The sequence below is a fragment of the Ovis aries genome, chromosome 7 (genome assembly GCF_016772045.2).
Source record: "Ovis aries strain OAR_USU_Benz2616 breed Rambouillet chromosome 7, ARS-UI_Ramb_v3.0, whole genome shotgun sequence".
Classification (NCBI taxonomy): Eukaryota; Metazoa; Chordata; class Mammalia; order Artiodactyla; family Bovidae; genus Ovis; species Ovis aries.
In genome coordinates this window covers 11,138,256-11,157,491 of record NC_056060.1, presented here as the reverse complement: position 1 = coordinate 11,157,491, position 19,236 = coordinate 11,138,256, and the positions used below count along the sequence as shown (strand labels likewise).

At 46.1% G+C, this 19,236-nt stretch overlaps 1 protein-coding gene across 5 annotated transcripts in view; it reads left to right on the top strand.

The window, feature by feature from the left end:
• SERINC5 (serine incorporator 5) overlaps positions 1-19,236 on the top strand; it is a 107,141-nt gene that overhangs the window by 31,124 nt on the left and 56,781 nt on the right. For 2 of the 5 annotated variants that reach the window (XM_042252037.2, XM_042252035.2), the window contains exon 1: positions 1-2,440. This exon is cut by the window's left edge and continues 15,512 nt beyond it. The exons of 2 other annotated variants lie outside the window; for them this stretch is intronic. In XM_042252037.2, the coding sequence (XP_042107971.1) occupies positions 2,360-2,440 (81 nt within the window). In that variant the 5' untranslated portion in view covers positions 1-2,359. One more of the 5 variants, XM_060418824.1, reaches the window with a different exon arrangement.

Here is a 19,236-nt window from a genome sequence, read left to right as displayed (position 1 = left end):
TGTAGTGGGAACAAAGTTACACTCCATGTTTGTCACATAGGATGGTTATCAGGATAGAATGGGAGGAAGTTTCTGAAGGTATGATTAAAATGTTACACTGATAATTAAACCTTGTATATTAAATAGAGATGGAGATGGATGACACCCAACTGAGGCAGAAATCCCAGTTCTTCCACCTACTAGGTATACCTTTGTTCTTTGATCAACTTTCCCATCTATAGTAGAGGTTGATGATAACAGGGTTATGATGAACATTAAATTCTGTAGTGTATATGAAGAATCTAGTGAGGTATTGTTGTTAGTCGCTAAGTTGTATCCGACTCTGCAACCCCATGGACTGCAGCACGCCCGGCTTAGGAATATGTTTTGCTTAATAGGTGCCCAATGAATTGTTTTTGTACACACTTTTCAGTAGCTGTTGCTTATGTTAATTTTATTTTTTATGCTTATCTTATCCTATTTTTTCTAGTTTTCCCCAGTTTCTCCCTTGCCTTCTTTGGGAAAACTGGACATTGGCTAAAATGCCTGACAGTCAAGCCCTTCTTGCTGTCTAGTTGGTGAGTGGGACACATTTTATCATCGAAGGTTAAGTGGATTTCTGTTTGTTCCTGGTAGCTCCTCCTTTTCGTTTTTTTTTTTTTTTTTCCCCTGCTTTGGAATGCTTCAAGTTATTTTGGAAACCAAAGGGTACCAGGAATTTATTCTGTGAGATGAGTTTTAATTTGATTAGAATACTGACTCTCAAACTTGTCCTTGGGATGAGATACTCTCTGTAGAACGTGGAGTTCCTTACTGAGCACTATGAGAAAGTTAGTGATATGAACTAGATACGATTATGTAGCAGAATATAATTATTATATATATGTCCTATAAAATCCCAAGCATTTATTATTGAAAAAGCAAGCTAAATGTCATCTTCTAATGCCTAGCTTTTTATTAATATTTATGATGTGTTCTTTCTGTTTGCCATCTGTCCATACATAATTGACAGCATATGGTGAAGGCTTAAGGAAAAATATATGGAATTAAGAAATGAAAATTGAGAAAATGAGGCCATTTGGGGGGAATATTTTAAAATGTAGGTTTAATTATCATTTGAGTGTGGTGAAGCCCACAGATCAAGAGATGACTGCCATTGCAAAGGCAGTTTGTTATAGGGGTCCCCATGCCATCCTGGGCCACACGGGGAAGCAGCAGGGTCAGGAGACAGGAGGAGTGAGGGAAAGGCATGGGCAGGAGTCTTTATTGTGGCTTCCTTGGGAAGGCAGGGCAGGGTGAGCACGTTTAGGGTTGGCTGGTTTGGGTAATGTCAGTGGGCTCTGGGGCTGAGGAGTGGTGTCTATGTCTGGTATGTGACGCTGGGATGGTCAGGGCAGAGAAATATTACTTCCTGGAGCCTAAGAGCCAGATAGTAGGGGTGATTCAGAATATGACCCTGGGTTGACTAGTTTACATGTGAGAGGTTTACTTATAGAGGATTTATTTGCTACATCTAGGGATTAGCTAGGGGGCTTCCCTGATAGCTCAGTTGATAAAGAATCCGCCTGCAATGCAGGAGACCTGGCTTTGATCCCTGGGTTGGGAAGATCCCCTGGAGGGGGGAAAGGCTACCCACTCCAGTGTTCTGGCCTGGAGAACAGTGAGGTTGGGGCCGTTGTAAATAAAGCGATCCTTGAAACTCATTTTATGCTATTTCTTCCCTTCTGATATTTTTGATTTTGCCAAGGTTGTCTTGTTCTATAACCTATCCCCAAGAGAATGAATTTTATACATAAAATAGCAAAGCCAAGCCTATGTGGAATGTAGCGAATTAAGTGGGCTTTGTACTTTTTTTTCTGGGTCAGAAGATTTCTACTGTTTTATTCTTCACCTATTAAGATTTTGCATACTTTTTAAAATCCATCCTAATGTTGAAAATCTGGAAAAACTGGGACAAGGTAAAGAAGACAAACATGATTTAAAATCACAGCTCTGGTTAATATTTTAGTCTGTTTTCTCTGTCTTTTCCCAGAGACGTGTCCATGAGCATTTTCTTGTATTAATTATTTAATGGCATCTTTTTCAGGGACTGTATACTTGTCTGTCACAATCCCCTTGTCATACTGAGACAGTGCTTGATCCCCCTGGAGATGTGTGTTCCCATCTGCCATTCCTGAAGAGTCCTCCTGAGTGGAAACTGAGGAACTTGCTGTGAGGGGAGTGGAACGTCTTCCTTAAACACACGGCCGTGTCTGCCTCTTACTTGTTCCATATCCACGGAACAGGAGGCTCTGCCACTGCGAAAGAGAAGCCCTCCCTGAATTCCTTGAGCTTGGGCACAACTTTGAAGGAGCCACAGATCACCTGGGGAGCTTATTAAATGCAGGTTCTAATTCTGAGAACTGAGAGGCTTCCAGTGATCCCCACCCTGCTGCCCCGCACTAGGCACCACGGAGCTCAGGTACTTACGAATTTGCCAGTCACGTTCTGCTCTGGGCCAATCTGGGGGCCTTCCTGCACTTTCTTTGACTATCCCCTGGTCCAGGCTCTTGTCCGTGGCCCTCCACTCACATCACATCCTCACCAGACCTGCTTTTCTCCTCACTCCAGCAGCTCCCCAGGCCTCCCCCTCCCGTGTCCACCACCAAGTCAAGGTCCAGGGAGGTAAGCTAAGGGCTTTGACTTCATTGACGCCCGCATCCTCCCAGCTTCTTGCGTGGGTGCTCAGGCCTTGTGCTGGCTGATTCCTCTCTCTTCATAGAGGGTGGGGGCTCCCCGCTTCAGAGACTCCATCCCATAACCCTAGCATGGCCCCAGCCTGCCAACTCCCAAGCTTGGGCCCTTTGAACCAGGGCTTGGATTTCCCTGGGGGAAGGAAGGAGGGGCCAGACAGATCCAGACTCTTCCCTGGAGCCCTCTTCTCTGTCCACTCCACCCAGTTGGCTTGAGAAATGCTAGGTTTGACTGAACAAATAACAGTAATTAAGGCCTATTTCCTGAACTGCCCACCCCTTGGGCCTGTTTACCTTGAAACCCAATAATAGTTCATTGAGTGTGTGCTTCTGTCTAGCTCTGTGGTCCCTGTGTTTGATTTTGATGCTGAGGTACTGTTCTTCACGTCTAGGCCTGATAGAAGAGCTCTACCTTTGTGGTTTTAAGTAGCAGAGGGAACACCACCCCCAACATGAGTGACTTCTTTCATTAAAAAGAATACCCCTGGGAAAACCTCCCTTAGATTCCCCTCTGCCCTACTTGCTGGCACAGTCAGTGCTCTGATGGGTGAAAACTATGAAGGTTGAAGGTTGGGCTGGGGGGAGGAGGGCCTGTATGAGAATATTTTCATTTCTGTGATATTTTGATAGGAAAACATGATTCATGAGCTCCCTCATGTGTGGCCTTGGTTCCTTGTGCAGATGTATTTTAAGAACAGTAACAGGAAGTAGGAAGTTTCTCAGGTTGGGGGCACAGTCGTGGGGGGAGTTGCACGTGTCGGAGAGTTCTGTGCTATCTGATGCCATCGAGACCTCCCGTCCCTGAACAAAAGCATCCTGACAAACCCTGTCACCTTGTCCTGAGGCCCTGGTTCAGAAGAGGGCTGCTGATAAAATGCACTGGGTGTCTGGGCAGCTCTTCAGATGTAGCAGACAATTAACTGTGGACATTTGCCTGGGGGGCGGGCACACACATATGTGTTCCTTCCCCTTCAAGCTAGAACGGGGGAGGGAGAAACTTCAAGGAGAGGAGTGCTGAAAAGAAGGCTTTCTGAAGCTTTGAGGGGCTGAAGAATGGAGAAATTAACTGAGAAAGTGTTTTCTCAGCTGTAGGAAAACAGTGCAGCTCTTACTTCAGCTCTGAGAAAAGGCTGTGCCCCCAGGCCCTTTCATGTGGCCCCCAGGCTTGCCACAGAGAGATGACTGAGGGCGGCCCTGTAGGAGGGTCCCTGTGAGAGCCAGCAGCTCCCATGGGCCTCTGTCTCTTCCCTCCCTGCCTCTGAGGGCCATCTGCTTGCAGCTCTGGGTTTTCCAAACCAGAGGCCATTTTCTGACATTACTGTTTTCAGTTTTTTTATTCAGTTAGGTGAAAACAGGTTTGAAATGTTACCTTTTGTCAGGCATTTGGGAATCCTGAAGAACAGAATTATATGAAATCCTGACTGCCGGAAAATCTAGGAACAGGAGGCATGTGCAAGTTTGTCCCTGCGCAGAGTCACTGCAGCTAGTCTCATCTTCAGAGATAGCCGGCTTGTCACCGCCACAGGTTGGAGGTGTCTTGGGGAGGGAAAGTGGCCAGCAGTTGACTAGGCATGTGGGTTGTGGGGGGGATGCGGGGAGGGACTTGCTTGCTTTTCAGAAGTGAGAAGTGGGCACATCAGGGGGCCTGGACACTTGGCAGCCATAGCCTGTGGCTTCAAGAGCTTCAGCTTTGTGGACCCCCCAGGGTTGACTCATCATAAGCCATGAAATGCCATCACCGTAACTATGCTGTGATGGAAACCTTTCACATTGTATTAGACACTTAGACACTTACTGCCTTCCTGTTAAGAGTTGACAGACCATCGTTTACTCAAAGTGCCATGTTTTAGTAGGTTTGCATGTCTGTGGATTGATTGCACTATGGATTCAGAATTGTGGGACCCACGCCTGAGTTATTAGCTCATCCTGCTTCCAGACTGCTGGGTTGTCTCAACCGATGTGTTTTTTGCTGGTCCACTGATGCCCTTCATTAGATCTGTCCTCAGATTTCCTATCAGGAAATTAAAGAGACTGGACTGGATCAGAGGTGCTGTGACATGTCCCAATTTGAGTAGAATTTTGGGGTAAATCCCCTAGAGCTTCACGAGGGCAGTGACTGTACTACTAGCTCCTAGAATGGTGCCTGGTCACTAAGAAGCACTTGGTAAATGTGTGTTGTATCAATATGTAAGAACATTTGTAGTGTTGTGTATCCATGTCTTATGCATTGGAGTTGCACATGGGATTTCATTTGGTGAGAAAGGAGTGCATTGCTAACCCCTTGAAACTGCTGGCCCACCTCAGCACTGAGGTCATGGCCACTGGAATTGTTGAAACGAGGTCATTTCTGTTCTCCTTCCCAGAGCATATTTGGCTCTGTGGCCTCCTTCATTGCACTTGGCAGGGTCTGGGGTTGGGCTGGAGAAGAGTGCTTCTTAGAAAGGACTTGGAAGATTCTTCACTGCGGCATAATCTCTATGACACAATCAATCAGGCAAATTTCGGGTTTTGTGGTTCATTAACTGCTTATTGATAAGCTGTTATGAAGTAGAACAAGCAGGATTTCCCCCCCACCTCTCCTTTTGATGAGAAGACTTGAAACTGACTTTTAAAAATGGTTTAAATCTAATGAGCACTTTCCTTCCCATCATCCTACACATTTCCATTTTGAATTTCAAGGTTTTGTTTTCGTATACCATTTTCCCTCCTAGAACTTGTTTAACTCGTCTTTCTCAGCCCTGTTCTGCTGCAGGTATTTGTGGCTTCAGTGGGTGCAAATGAATGTTCTGATCGCCTCCTTCATTCCTTAGTGGCAATAAAGAGGGCTTGAGGAAAGTGCCTCCATGCACATGAGACTACTTTTTCCCAAGTTGGTGGGATGCTTTCCTGGGCTCAGATCTCAGGAGTTTTTATTTATAAAAGTATTTTCCTTCAACAGGTGCAGTTACCATCCACATTAGAGCAGAAAATGAAAATATTATTATAAATGAGGTATCATGATTTGCTTGCATCCCCCTCCCATCTTTACCTTTTTCCATGCCTCCCTGGTGGACTGAGGAGAAGGGGTGTCTCTGAGGAGGAAGGACGTGACTATGGTGATATAGATGATAAGTACAGGTGGCTTTCTTGGGAAGAGGGTGGTACCCTTTGCCAGGCTCTGTGCTAAGAACTTTCCCTGAACTGATTCATTTACTCCTCAAAATAACCCTGTGAAGGAGGTGCTTTTATACCCATTGAACAATGAGGTAATTGAAACGTGGAGAGGTAAAGAATTGGCCCAAGAGCCCATAACCAGGCTTGGGTGTGAACCCAGACACCCTGGCCCCACTGAGAAGGGGGAGGGCAGTTGTCTGAGGCATTTCTGATTATCTCCACTTGTGTGTGTTGGGGGGTGGGGTGGTTGCTCGTGGCATGTAGTACATAAAGGCTGAGGATGCTGCTGCTAAACATCCCATAGCTCAAAGGACGCCCCTCCCCACCCCCCACGAAGAATTATGTGGCCCCCAGTGGTGCTGAGTTTGACAAACTCTTCTCTAGAATGATCTGTCTCCCAGGAGAGTTTGTTTTCGATTGAACTGCCAGAAAGCAGAGTTTACCTTTTAACTTAAACTTTATAGATCCTCTCCACCAACCTACTAAAATACATCAAGTGTGGTGTTTTTTTTAGAAGATACATAAGCGGGGAGTGGTGTCAGGGAATGACTCCAAGAATCCGACTGCTGTCTGAGAGCAGAGAGCTTCATCGGCATTCCTTCGGTGCTGAAAGTAACACTGACCTTGTGAGAAAGAGACTCCCAGCAGTGGGGACGGTTTTGTCCAGATTCACTGTAATCGGAAAGCCAGTGCTGGCTTGGCAGGTGTTGGTTGATGGCCCGTCTTTGGCTGATTCAGTTTGGGTCCCGGCGGCTGTGGGTGTTCAGTGCTCTTGAAGGAAGGACACTGACCCTTGACAGTTTTCATGGGATGCTGTTGAAACTGGCACATTCTAGAATGTTGAAACCTGTGTCAGAAACCCCTGTCCCAAATTCCTTTCTGACATGCCTACAGAGTCCTGTCCCTACAGTTATGGAAGAGACATGAAGTGAAACCCTTGGAGCTTTAAGGAATTCTCTGAACTCAAAAGAGAAAAACTTAAGAATCTGAAATGAAGGGACGCACAAGAGCCAATTTCGGGTTCAGGCAAATACACAGCTTCTAATTCAACTCCTTGAATCCTTAGGAGCCATTAATTTTCCCCATTTCACTTTTATTTGCTTCATAGTCTACCAAGCAGAAGTTTATTTATAGCAGCTGAACTAAAAAAATGTTACAAGGGTTAAAGAAATTTTAAGTTGAGGTAAAAAAGTTTACCATTTTAACCATATTTAAAGATACAGCACAGTAGGAACTTTCTACTTTTATGACTCAGTTATAGCAATAATTCTATCTGTTTTCTACCAATTACATAGCTGAAGTAGATCTTATTTACTCACTGGGTGATTCATTTAGCAAATATTTGAATGTTTACCACCCATAAGGTAGAATAGGAATGTTGTTTTGTTTTCTTCCAAAATAGAAACTTGAAGTGTTTTTCTAATTATAAGATATGTGCCTTTAAAATGTATTTTTTAAAAAGATATGTACTTATTGCACAGAGTTCAGAAAATATGGAAAAGCATAGTCACTCATCATCCCACAACCCTGTTAACTACTGTTGATGCACTGGTGTATCCTTCTAGATTGCTTTTTGTTGATGTTACGGCAGATCTATGTGTTGTTATAATTTTACTCCAAATGCTATCATACTCTGTGTTTTTGTGTTATTAACTATTTTCAGTTAATGCAGTGTGGATATCTTTCCATGGGCTTCCCAGGTGGCTCAGTGGTAAAAAATCCACCTGCCAGTGCAGAAGATGCAAGAAACACGGGTTTGATCCCTGGGTTGGGAAGATCCCCTGGTGTAGGAAATGTCAACCAACTTCAGTATTCTTGCCTGGGTTGGAAAGAGCTTGGCGGGCTGCAGTACACACACACACACACACACACACACACACACACACACACACACACACCCACACACACACACACACCCACACACACACACACACACACACACACCCCTACCTTTCCATGATGGCAATTTTTTCTGTATAATCACTGGGTGCATTGGATTCAATAATATGAATGTACCATAATTTCAGTGATCAGTACTCCTTCCAGTACAGAAAGGAGCATCCAAGTGTCCTTTCTTTTAAACAAAATGTTTAGTGTAAGTTCATGTGCCCAACGCGTAGTGAAGCCAGACAAACCAAAACATCAGAGTTTGGAGCAGAGAAAGGTTCATTGCAGGGCCATTCAAGGAGGCAGGTGGTTTGTGCCCAAACTCCCTGAAGAGTTCCAGCAAAGCGTTTTTAAGGTGATCAGCTTGTGCACAGTTCTCTGAATGGCTGATGGTGAGGTGACAGGGTGATGTCAGGAGTTAACATTATCAAGCTTTAGGCAGTAGTAAGTCTAGGAGCTAGGTGCTCATGGTCATCGAGTAGTTAGTGTCTTCCACTTGGTGGGAGTTTTCACATCTGTAAGACAACTCAGGAATGTCCATTAGATAGTGTTATCTAGGTACTTCAGAGAGGAGCTGAAGCAGAGGGTTTAGAGGATGGTCCCATGGGGCCTATTGCTGCATTTCCAGGAATTAACATTGCACAGGAGGTATGTAGTATTGATATAGTAACCATTAGTTGAGTGAATAAATCACTTGGTTACTTCCATAGGATTAAGGGTAGGGCTTTAAAAATGGGGTGGGGCTTCCCTGGTGGCTCAGAGGTTAAAGCGTTTGCCTGCAATGCGAGAGACCTTGGTTCGATCCCTGGGTCGGGAAGATCCCCTGGAGAAGGAAATGGCAACCCACGCCAGTATTCTTGCCTGGAGAATCCCACAGACAGAGGAGCCTGGTGGCTACAGTCCACGGGGTTGCAAAAAGTCGGACATGACTGAGTGACTTTTTTTTTTTTTAATGGGATAGGACTTGGTGGTGAAGTGGGGAGCTTGGTGATGGGAGGGGCTGAGCTGCTTGGGCAGGTCTCTAGTAGAGGTCCTCCAGGTCCACTGAAGCCAGAGGTTACTTGGAGAGAGGAAGGGCACACAAAGGGAGACGGCTTCTTCAGATACTTGTTGAATGCTTTCTGTCCCCCTGAGGACAGGAGACTGGAACAGCTTCCTGACTTGCCCCTTCCTCCCCACACAGCTGGTTCCCCTTCTGTAGGAACCAAGGTTTCAGGCCAGTGTGGTCTGTGGTACATCCTCTTTGTATACCAACAGTGAGGGGAGCAGGTTTGCAAAGAGCCTACAGATTCAAATCCTGACCCTGCCACTTGCCAGCTCCGTAAGTGGGGGCGATATAACAGCTAGTGATAAAAGTTGTTGTACCTTACAAAGGGCACAGCGTTAGCTCTGGTTAGCTAATATTATTATGGATTAAATAAGCTTTACAAGGTTGCCCTACATTCTGTTCCTATCTATCTATTTCTCTGTGGCGGCACTGATTCTTTTTCATTGCTGTGCTGCAACCGTCTTGAGTTGCAGCGAGTGGTGGCTGCTTTCTAGCAGTGGTACGCAAGCTTCTCACTGTGCTGGCCTCTCCTGGCTCTGGGCAGCTTCTCACTGTGCTGGCCTCTCCTGGCTCTGGGCAGCTTCTCACTGTGCTGGCCTCTCCTGGCTCTGGGCAGCTTCTCACTGTGCTGGCCTCTCCTGGCTCTGGGCAGCTTCTCACTGTGCTGGCCTCTCCTGGCTCTGGGCTCACAGGCTGCGGTAGTCACAGCGCAAGCTTCTCACTGTGGTGGCTTCTTGCTCTGGGCTCACATGCCTGGGTAGTCACAGCACAGGCTTCTCACTGGGGTGGCCTCTCCTGGCTCTGGGCTCACAGGCTCCGGTACTCACAGCACAGGGGTCAGTCATTGTGATGCATGGGCTTGGTTTCCCAGAGGCATGTGGGAACTTCCCAGACCAGGGGTGGAACCTGTGTCGCCTGCATTGACAGGTCGCTTCTTCACCACTGTACCACCAGGCAAGTCCTGCCCTATATTCTTTTGAGTGGGAGAAATCCAATAAGCCCTAAACAAACCAGCTTATTAACATATACATAGTATGTGTTGAGTTTTCTAAAACACGATCATTGTGTGAATTAGCGACTGCCTGCCACCTGTATTTCTTATGCAGTAAGATACTTCCTTATTGAGCAGAGTAGTTGAGTGTTCTGACTCTAGCTTTCAAGGCACGTCATTCCCCCGCAAAGCTACCGGGAACAGGCAGCACGTGGCGCCGTGCTGGCAAGCGTTGCCGTTTACCACTCCCTCTGCCTCCTGGTTGTGGAGAAGGAGAAGGTCTGTGTGAGCTCAATGGGAAGCTGTTTCTGAGCATAGAGTGAGGAGAATGAGCTGCAGAGGGCTGGTGGTGGAGACCCAAATTTAGATAAATACTGCTGTCGAGGTAGAATCAGTTCTTCCGTACCTATGCTGACTGCTGGTGATTCACAGAGAGTCCTGAAACCTCAAAGGAGAAGGAAGGCAAGCAGGCTGTGATGGGGCATGAGGAGTATATTGCTGCTGAGTCGCTTCAGTCATGTCCGACTCTGTGCGACCCCACAGACGGCAGCCCACCAGGCTCCCTTGTCCCTGGGATTCTCCAGGCAAGAGTACTGGAGTGGTTTGCCATTTCCTTCCCCAGTGCATGGAAGTGAAAAGTGAAAGTGAAGTCACTCAGTCGTGTCTGACTCTTAACGACCCCATGGACTATAGCCCACTAGGCTCCTCCATCCATGGGGTTTTCCAGGCAAGAGAACTGGAGTGGGGTGCCATTGCCTTCTCCGAGGAGTATATTATGTGTCGCCAAAAGATGCGGGGATCAAAATTAAAAGAGAGCACGATTTACTTTTATAAAATATCCTGAACCTACTTTTATGTCTTGAGTATTTTTCTTCTATTTTCTTGGTGTTACATGCCCCTGGCTTGCACGGGAACACCTGGGTTCTGCTTCCAACAGCTTCAACATCTTCCCTTTTTTAGGAACTTGCTACTGCTGCTCCATCCCCTCACTATTTATTAGGGGACAGTATTATAATTATTGTAGTTAACAAAAATCTCTGTGAAGTCTTTTCTTCAGTTCTGTTGGGCTCCTGCATTTCCAAGTGGAAAAGGACTGAATGAAGGTCCATGTCAGATTTGAAGCGTTCTTTCCTTTTGAAGTTTGAACTCAGTTTAGATGGCACTAAAGCCAACCAGGCTGTCCAGAGCTCTTGTGGAATAAGTCTGAATAAATGCTGGGAATCCCTGGTTGTCCAGTGGTTAGGGCTCTGGGCTTCCACTGCAGGGGGACATGGGTTCGATCCCTGATTGGAGAACTAAGATATCTAGCAAGCTGTGAGGTGTGCCAAAAGAGAAAAGCGAATGTTTCCCATGTTGCTGAGGGGCTTACACTCCCCCAAACTAAAGCACTGGAACTAAAAATGTGTCCTGAGTTTGGAGTGATTCTTGTAACAAAAGCGTCGTACGCAGCTTGTTTACCTTCCTAAGTGGAAGGAAGGGAACCCGAGGTAATGGGATGCCTGAGCCATGATGATGAACGTGAGTTTTGGCACTGCCTCGGGAGCTGAACACTGCAGACGTAGTATGGAAGGCAGTGCTGCAGGGATGCTCATAGAACCCACGGCTACGCGAGGAGCCTTTGATTGCTCCACTTTTCAATTCTTCTCTTTCTGATTGATCTTTCTGCCTTCGTGCTTTGGGCTTATTAACCCAGTGTGCTTGCCTCTTGCAGGTCATTTTCAACATCTGAGAGTTTATGGATGGGAGGGGTCAGGTCACCTGTTGCAGGGATGACCAGACTCTAGCAGGGGTGCCTCCGTGCCTCTGGCACCTGGTGCTCATTGGTGCTTGCATTTCCCCTGTGGAGTGAGACATTCAGCCTTAGAACCCACCTCAGGACTGCCATTGCCAATGAGTTGAGCACGAGATGAAACCTCTTTACCTATCCTCTGCTAGGCTCCTTCAGTGTGCAGATGAGGAAAACCAAGTCCCAGAGCTGTACAGAGTTAGAGTCCAGGCCCTCTGGTCCTCAGACCTGTACTCTTCCACCAGTGGGCTTAGGCAAGCCTTTTGGAATTGTGAAGACTAGGCCTGAGGGAGGGAGAGGGGAACTCTTACCAGATACATGTGTGTCTGTTTACATGGATTTTATGATTCTGTGACATCTCTTTGGCTTTCTTCCTTATTTCTGGCTATTTCCAATTGGTGGGGGTGTCAGCAGGGAATTCTAGATAATATAGAAATTGTGCTTTTTAATTTAACAAAAGAAGAGCCTGGAAGTTACTACCAGTCCGAACTCATGTTTCACTTCTGTGATCATTTCCTCATGTCCCTGGCATCAGTCCTTAGAAGAACTCTCAACCTGTTGACTTAAAAAAAAAAAAAAAAAAATTGCACAATGTGAGAGTTGTGAGTCAGGTTCTAGTTAGGGCAAGATGAGGACTGCAGCCCGGGAGAGAGCACCTCAGAGAGCTCTGAGAAACTGCTCGAAAGAGGCAGGGGAGAGGGACAGTATGTATGTGATTTTGGTAAAGGGGGAGTACGTACAATCAAGCATGTTTATTTTTAGGAGGTTTCTACTACTCTTGTGAAGCTTCTGCTAGTCACAAGAAACAGTCATCACCATGAAGGATTTTAGTGCTTCTGTGGACCTCATGTCCACATGTAAGAACTGGGCTCATAAAATCAGCTCCTGAGAATATGCAACTCTCTGAAGACCTGTCCTGCCAGTTTTCCCAGCTCAAAGATGCCTCTCTTCTGCTCTCCACCCTGAACTCCTTCAGGGGGTGTTGAGGTCAGCTGCTGCAGCAGCGCATGACTTAATCCTTGCAGAGGTGAAAGGCAAGCAAGCACCCAGGGCAAGCGACAATTTGTGGTTGACAAGCCCAAGGCCAGTGGGGAGGACAGGGAGGGTGACTGATGTTTATTATTGTGGGGAGTGTGTGAGTGTGTGTGTGTGTGTGTGTGCGTGCGCGCGCGCGCGGGTGTGTGTGTATTCTCCTTAGATAAGAGAGGAAAACTCACACTAAGGGGAAGGCCCAGCTCCAGGTAGCAGCAAGAGGCTGGCTTATCCTTTCATGTGGACTCTGCTCACCCTCCTCTTTGGAAAAAGCACCTTCTATTTAGAAAAACCTTTACTCTTTATGCTGTGGTTATTTCAAAGGAAGTTAAACATAGGGTGTGAACAGCTCTTTGAAATTTTTTCTTTTTCAGTATATTTGAAGGAGGGGGAGTTCTTCAGAAAGAAAGAAATCACACAAGTCAATGCCACGTTGCAAATACTTCTGTATCAATATCTCAAAACACAGTTACTCTTAAATAGTCTATTTTCTTTTTTTATTTTTTTAATCACAAGGGCGATACACATACATGGTTAAAAACCCAAATAGGAGAGCAGAACTGTGCGGCATAGCTGTCTTATTTCCCTCCCCACATCGAGGCCCAGCCTCCTAGGCCCACCCTCTGGCTGATTGATGTTAGTGGTCTTTGTATCCACACACCCCACTTATAGATATGCATTACTTTAAAGTATCCGGCTCTACTGACTGTGTTAGTTTACCGTCATAACCAAGTACCACAGACCGGGTGGTGTAAGTAAACATCCGACACTTAATTGTTCACAGATCTGGGGGCTAGAAGTCCAGGATCATGGGAGGCTTCTCTCCTTGACTCGCAGATGGCTGACCTCCCCCTGTGGCTTCACATGGTCTTCCTTCTGTGTGTGTCTGTGTCCTAATCTCTTCTTCTTATAAGGACCCCAGTCATACTGGATTAGGGCCCACCCGATGACCTTGTTTAATCTTAACTACCTCTTTCAGGGCCCTCTGTCCAAATAGTCACGTGCAGAGATACAGGGGATTAGGACTTCAGCATGTGAGAGGAGGCCCATAATGCTGCCTTCTTCCTTTGGGGAGAGTCCATAATTAATTTATTCAGTCCCTGTGCAGCTGGAGAATAAGACTGTTTTTATGCTTTTAATGAGCAATCTTATACTTAAACCTCTGCCCTTGTGTAATCATACCTGCAGGACGAACTTCTAGAAGAATTGTAAACAGGGTCCTCCCAAAGGATTGTCTTGGGTCCCTCTTGAATGTATACTGATTTCTTGTGGGGAAAGATTGTGTGCAGAAATTCAAGGCCTTCCTAATGAGCCCTCTGTGATACCGTGTGGGCGTGAGAGGTCCAGAGTGCAGCATGTGCCGTGTACCCTTGGCCTTGTGGAGTGGGGCTGTGAGCCCTTTCATTTGAGGAGCGTTGCTGTTAGGAATTTATCGTATGTTATTCATTTAGCATCTGTTTATTGAGCCATTGATGGGCACTGTTTTGTTCATATGTTGTTTGCTTTTCGATAGATTTATTTTTAAGATGTTCGGGGTTCCAGCAAAACGAAGAGGAAGAGACACAGACTTCAAACATAATCCGTGCTTCCTCACCCCACCACCGCTCTCCCATTGTTCACACCGCTCGCTACAGCGGCACAGTCACCCCACCACAGCTCTCCCATTGTTTATACCCCTCGCTACAGTGGCACAGTCACCCCACCACCGCTCTCCCATTGTTCACACCGCTCGCTACAGCGGCACATTCACCCCACCACCGCTCTCCCATTGTTCACACCCCTCGCTACAGCGGCACAGTCACCCCACCACAGCTCTCCCATTGTTCACACCGCTTGCTACAGCGGCACAGTCACCCCACCACCGCTCTCCCATTGTTCACACCGCTCGCTACAGCGGCACAGTCACCCCACCACCGCTCTCCCATTGTTCACACCGCTCGCTACAGCGGCACAGTCACCCCACCACCGCTCTCCCATTGTTCACACCCCTCACTACAGCACCACATTCACCCCACCATAGCTCTCCCACTATTCACCCCCCTACCAGAGTGCTACATTCTTTACACAGCTTTCCCACTATTCACACCCCCAACTAGAGTGGTACCTTCATTACACACACAGCTCTCCCACTACTCACATGCCCCGCCAGAGTGGTACTTCATTATACACACACCGCTCTCCCACTATTCACATCCCCACCAGAATGTTATGTTCATTACACACACAGCTCTTCCATTATTCACACCCCCTGCCATAGTGGTCGGAGAAGGCAATGGCACCCCACTCCAGCACTCTTGCCTGGAAAATCCCATGGATGGAGGAGCCTGGTAGGCTGCAGTCCATGGGGTCGCTAGGAGTCGGACACGACTGAGCGACTTCACTTTCACTTTTCACTTTGATGCTCTGGAGAAGGAAATGGCACCCCACTCCAGTGTTCTTGCCTGCAGAATCCCAGGGACGCGGGCACCTGGTGGGCTGCCGTCTATGGGGTTGCACAGAGTCGGACACGACTGAAGCGACTCAGCAGCAGCCGCAGCAGCCATGGCGGTGCGTCCGGTACCACCAGTGATCTGTGTGGACACTTCATTACCATCTAAAGTCCGCCGTTTACATTAGGGTTCACTCTGGGTGTTGCACATTCTGCCTTTGTTTTTTCTACCTTTTCAGTAGAAAGTTTAAGTCCTTTGGAATCAGGAGTAACAAGACACAGACATTCATCTCCAAGCTGGTGACAGCCCCAGAAGTTAGACTGGCTAGGAATTGATTTCTCCAGTTTTGAAGTTGTAGGTTTGGGGAGTGCCATGTATGCAGGTCAAGAAACAACAGAACTGGACATGGAACAACAGACTGGTTCCAATTGGGAAAGGAGTATGTCAGGGCTGTATATTGTCACCCTGCCTATTTAACTTATATGCAGAGTACATCATGTGAAATGCCAGGCTGGATGAAGCACAAGCTGGAATCAAGAATGCTGGGAGAAATATCAATAACCACAGGTATGCAGATGATACCACCCTTAGGCAAAAAGTGAAGAGGAACTAAAGAGCCTCTTGCAGGTTAAAGAGGAGAGTGAAAAAGCTGGCTTAAAATTCAGCATTCAAAAAATGAAGATCATGGCATCTGGGCCCATCACTTCATGGCAATATGATGGGGAAACAATGGAAACAGTGACAGACTTTATTTTCTTGGGCTCCAAGATCACTTCAGATGGTGACTGCAGCCATGAAATTAAAAGACGCTTACTCCTTGGAAGGAAAGTTATGACAAACCTAGACAGTGTATTAAAAAACAAAGACATTACTTTGCCAACAAAGGTCCATCTAGTCAAAGCTATGGTTTTTCCAGTACTCATGTATGGATGTGAGAGTTGGACTATAAAGAAAGCTGAGCACCGAAGAATTGATGCTTTTGAACTGTGGTGTTGGTGAAGGCTCTTGAGAGTCCCTTGGACTGCAAGGAGATCCAACCAGATCATCCTAAAGGAGATCAGTTCTGACTATTCATTGGGAGGACTGATGCTGAAGCTACAATACTTTGGCCACCTGATGCAAAGAATGGACTCATTGGAAAAGACCCTGATGCTGGGAAAGACTGAAGGCAGGGGAGGAAGGGGACAACAGAGGACAAGATGATTGGATGGCATCACTGACTCAATGGACATGAGTTTGAGTAAACTCTGGGAGAAGGTGAAAGACAAGCCTGGCATGCTGCAGTCCATGGGGTCACAAAGAGTCAGACACGACTGAGCAACTGAACAACAAATGCCCAGAGTAATAAAGCTGTGAATGTCAGGGAATAAAAGATAAACCCATTTTATAAATTATACTCTTCCAGAAGGAAGGGGTAAGTCAGCAGGGCTGTGAGATTTTCCCTGATGCTAACATAACAGTACTTTCATGGATGCTGTTTTGAATTTCCACTTCCATGTCAATGATAGCTTAAGATAATGAGACGTAAGAGACGGGGGTTTTTTCTCTGGGTCAAGAAGATCTCCTGGAGGAGGGCATGGCAACCAACTCCAGTGTTCTTTCCTGGAGAATCTCACAGACAGAGGAGCCCGGCAGGCTACAGTCCGTGGGGTTGCAAAGAGTCGGACATGACTGAAGTGACTTAGCATGCACGTAGTACACTTTTACTGTTTGTGATTGGCCTAGTTTTCATTGATAAATAACTTGTAGGCTAGTAGAGCTCTGCTATTTGATTCTAATAATAGGCGTGTGTGTGTATATATGTGCACACATCTATATCTGCCTATCTATCTATATGTATGTGTGTGTGTATGGTGGTGGTTTAGTTGCTAAGTCATAGCTGACTCTTTTGTGACCCAATGGACTATAGCCAGCTGGCTGCTCTGTCCATAGGATTTCCCAGGCAAGAATACTGGAGTGGATTGCCATTTCCTCCTCTAGGGGACTGAGGGATCAAACCTGCATCTCCTGCATTGCAGGTGGATTCTTTATCACTGAGCCACCAGGGAAACTCATATGTATATACACATAAATACCATATACAGAGTGAAAGTGAAAAATAAGGAGAACTTTGTTGATTAAAAAAAACGCACAAAATGAGAGTTGCCATTTAAGTTTTCTTTGGGGGCAAAATGAGGACTGTAGCCTAGGAGACAGCATTTCAGATAGTTCTGAGAACCTGCTCTGAGGAGGTAAGGGGAAGCTAGGATATATAGCAGCTTTGCAACAAAGACATCCCTGGTGGCTCAGAGGTTAAAGCGTCTGCCTGCAATGTGGGAGACCTGGGTTCGATCCCTGGGTCGGGAAGATCCCCTGGAGAAGGAAATGGCAACCCACTCGAGTACTCTTGCCTGGAGAATCCCATGGACGGAGGAGCCTGGTGGGCTACAGTCCACAGGCTCGCAAAGAGTCGGACACGACTGAGCGACTTCACTCAACTCACTTTGCAACAAAGGGCACGCAGTCTGAATATCAGAAGATTACTGTCCCCAGAAGTTTGGCACTTTGCTATGTGTGGGGAGATGCGCGAGTTGGGTCTCATTGAAATTGTTCCTTTGATATAGATCTCAGCTCTTTGGGGCAAGTTTCTCGTGTTTTCACATCCTGAGTGTCCTCAGAGCTCCTGGCTCACGTGGAGACTGCAGTTGCGGATGACTGTCACATACTTGTTTACTGATATGGCAGGAAATAGTTTCATTTTCCAACTAAAAAATTAGGTCTATACAATGCTACGTGACTTTAAAAATGATAGGATTAAACCAATATGATTTTCTCTTCATTTTCCATAATCATATTCCTCTGTTACCATCTGTCTTTAAATGATCGATTAGGCTCACATTATATCTGCATCTGTTCATTTTTCCCTCTGCGGAGACAGTTAAGTATAAAGGTTGATTCTGCTTTGGGTAAGTGATGTCATGGTATGTATCATCTGCTTCTAAATATTTCTTTTTCCATGTAGGATAAATATTTGATCACATTTGAATTTGAAAGACAGTAAAACTGGTTATCTAAGACCATGGAGCTTAAAGAGTTAGCAACCAGTGAATGAGGCAGTTGGGAAGGAATTTGAGAGGCAGAGGAGGGAGGCAGGGCTGGGAGAGGAGCCAGCTAGGCCAGTGGGAGGAGAAAAGAGGGAGCTGCGAGGGAGAGAAAAGAAAAATTGGGGCATATGAGTGGAAAGGGATCAGCAAATCAAAGACAGAGACCGTGGGCGAGTGAACTGTGAAGGAAGGTGGCCTGTAAGAACACCATAAAGGCAGCGGAGTTAGGGTTCTGCTGTGTGATCTGTTAGCTCAGCCCGGTAGAGGAGCTGATCTTGCAAAGCAGTGGCCCAGCCTTATGAGGCAAGAAGAGTCTTGAGGAAAATGGCTTAGAAAACTGCATGTAAGATGGAAAGGGCACATTAGGACATTTCAAGTAATGAAATAGTGCAGAATGACAAAGGGCTTAAACAACAGCGATTTCATGAAGTAGATTAAATAATCTGGGAAATGTGTATCTTTCCAAGATCTGTCCTGATGATTACAGCCTGTTGTCATCTTACTCCCGTGATCTCTTCTTACCATAAGTGATGTTTATAGTGTAGCCTTCTAACTGATGCTTGTTTTGAAGCCGCGCAAAACTCTGAACTTCCTGCTAAATCATGATCAAAAGATTACATTGTTAGGTTTTTATATATAGTGTTAAAACACATAGGTTTTGGTGGTCATTTGTAGTTTATGGTAATCTCTTTTGTATTATTCTCTATTTACTAAAGAGCAAATTCCTCCCTAAAACCAGGTATGTCTGATTAGGTTATCCAAGAGACCAGCAGTACATTAAGTAGGTTACCACCCGTACTCTAATACATGAGGAGTCTGAGTCTTGAAAAGTAAGGAAACTTGCTTGGGGCTCATAGCTAATAGGTTGCAGAGCCAGGTCCCAAATCCAGGCTGGCTGAATACTTTGAGCTTGTAACAACGCTGTGTTCTCTTGCCCGGTGGTTACTAAAGAATAGTTTCCTTTTAGGGCAGTGAAAATACTCTTAATACTGTAATGATGGATCGATGTCATTGGACATTTATCTAAACCCGTAACGTACAGGACACCGAGAATGGAGCCTTATGTAAACCATGGACTTGGTGTGATTTTGAGGTGCCAGTGCAAGTTCATCCTTG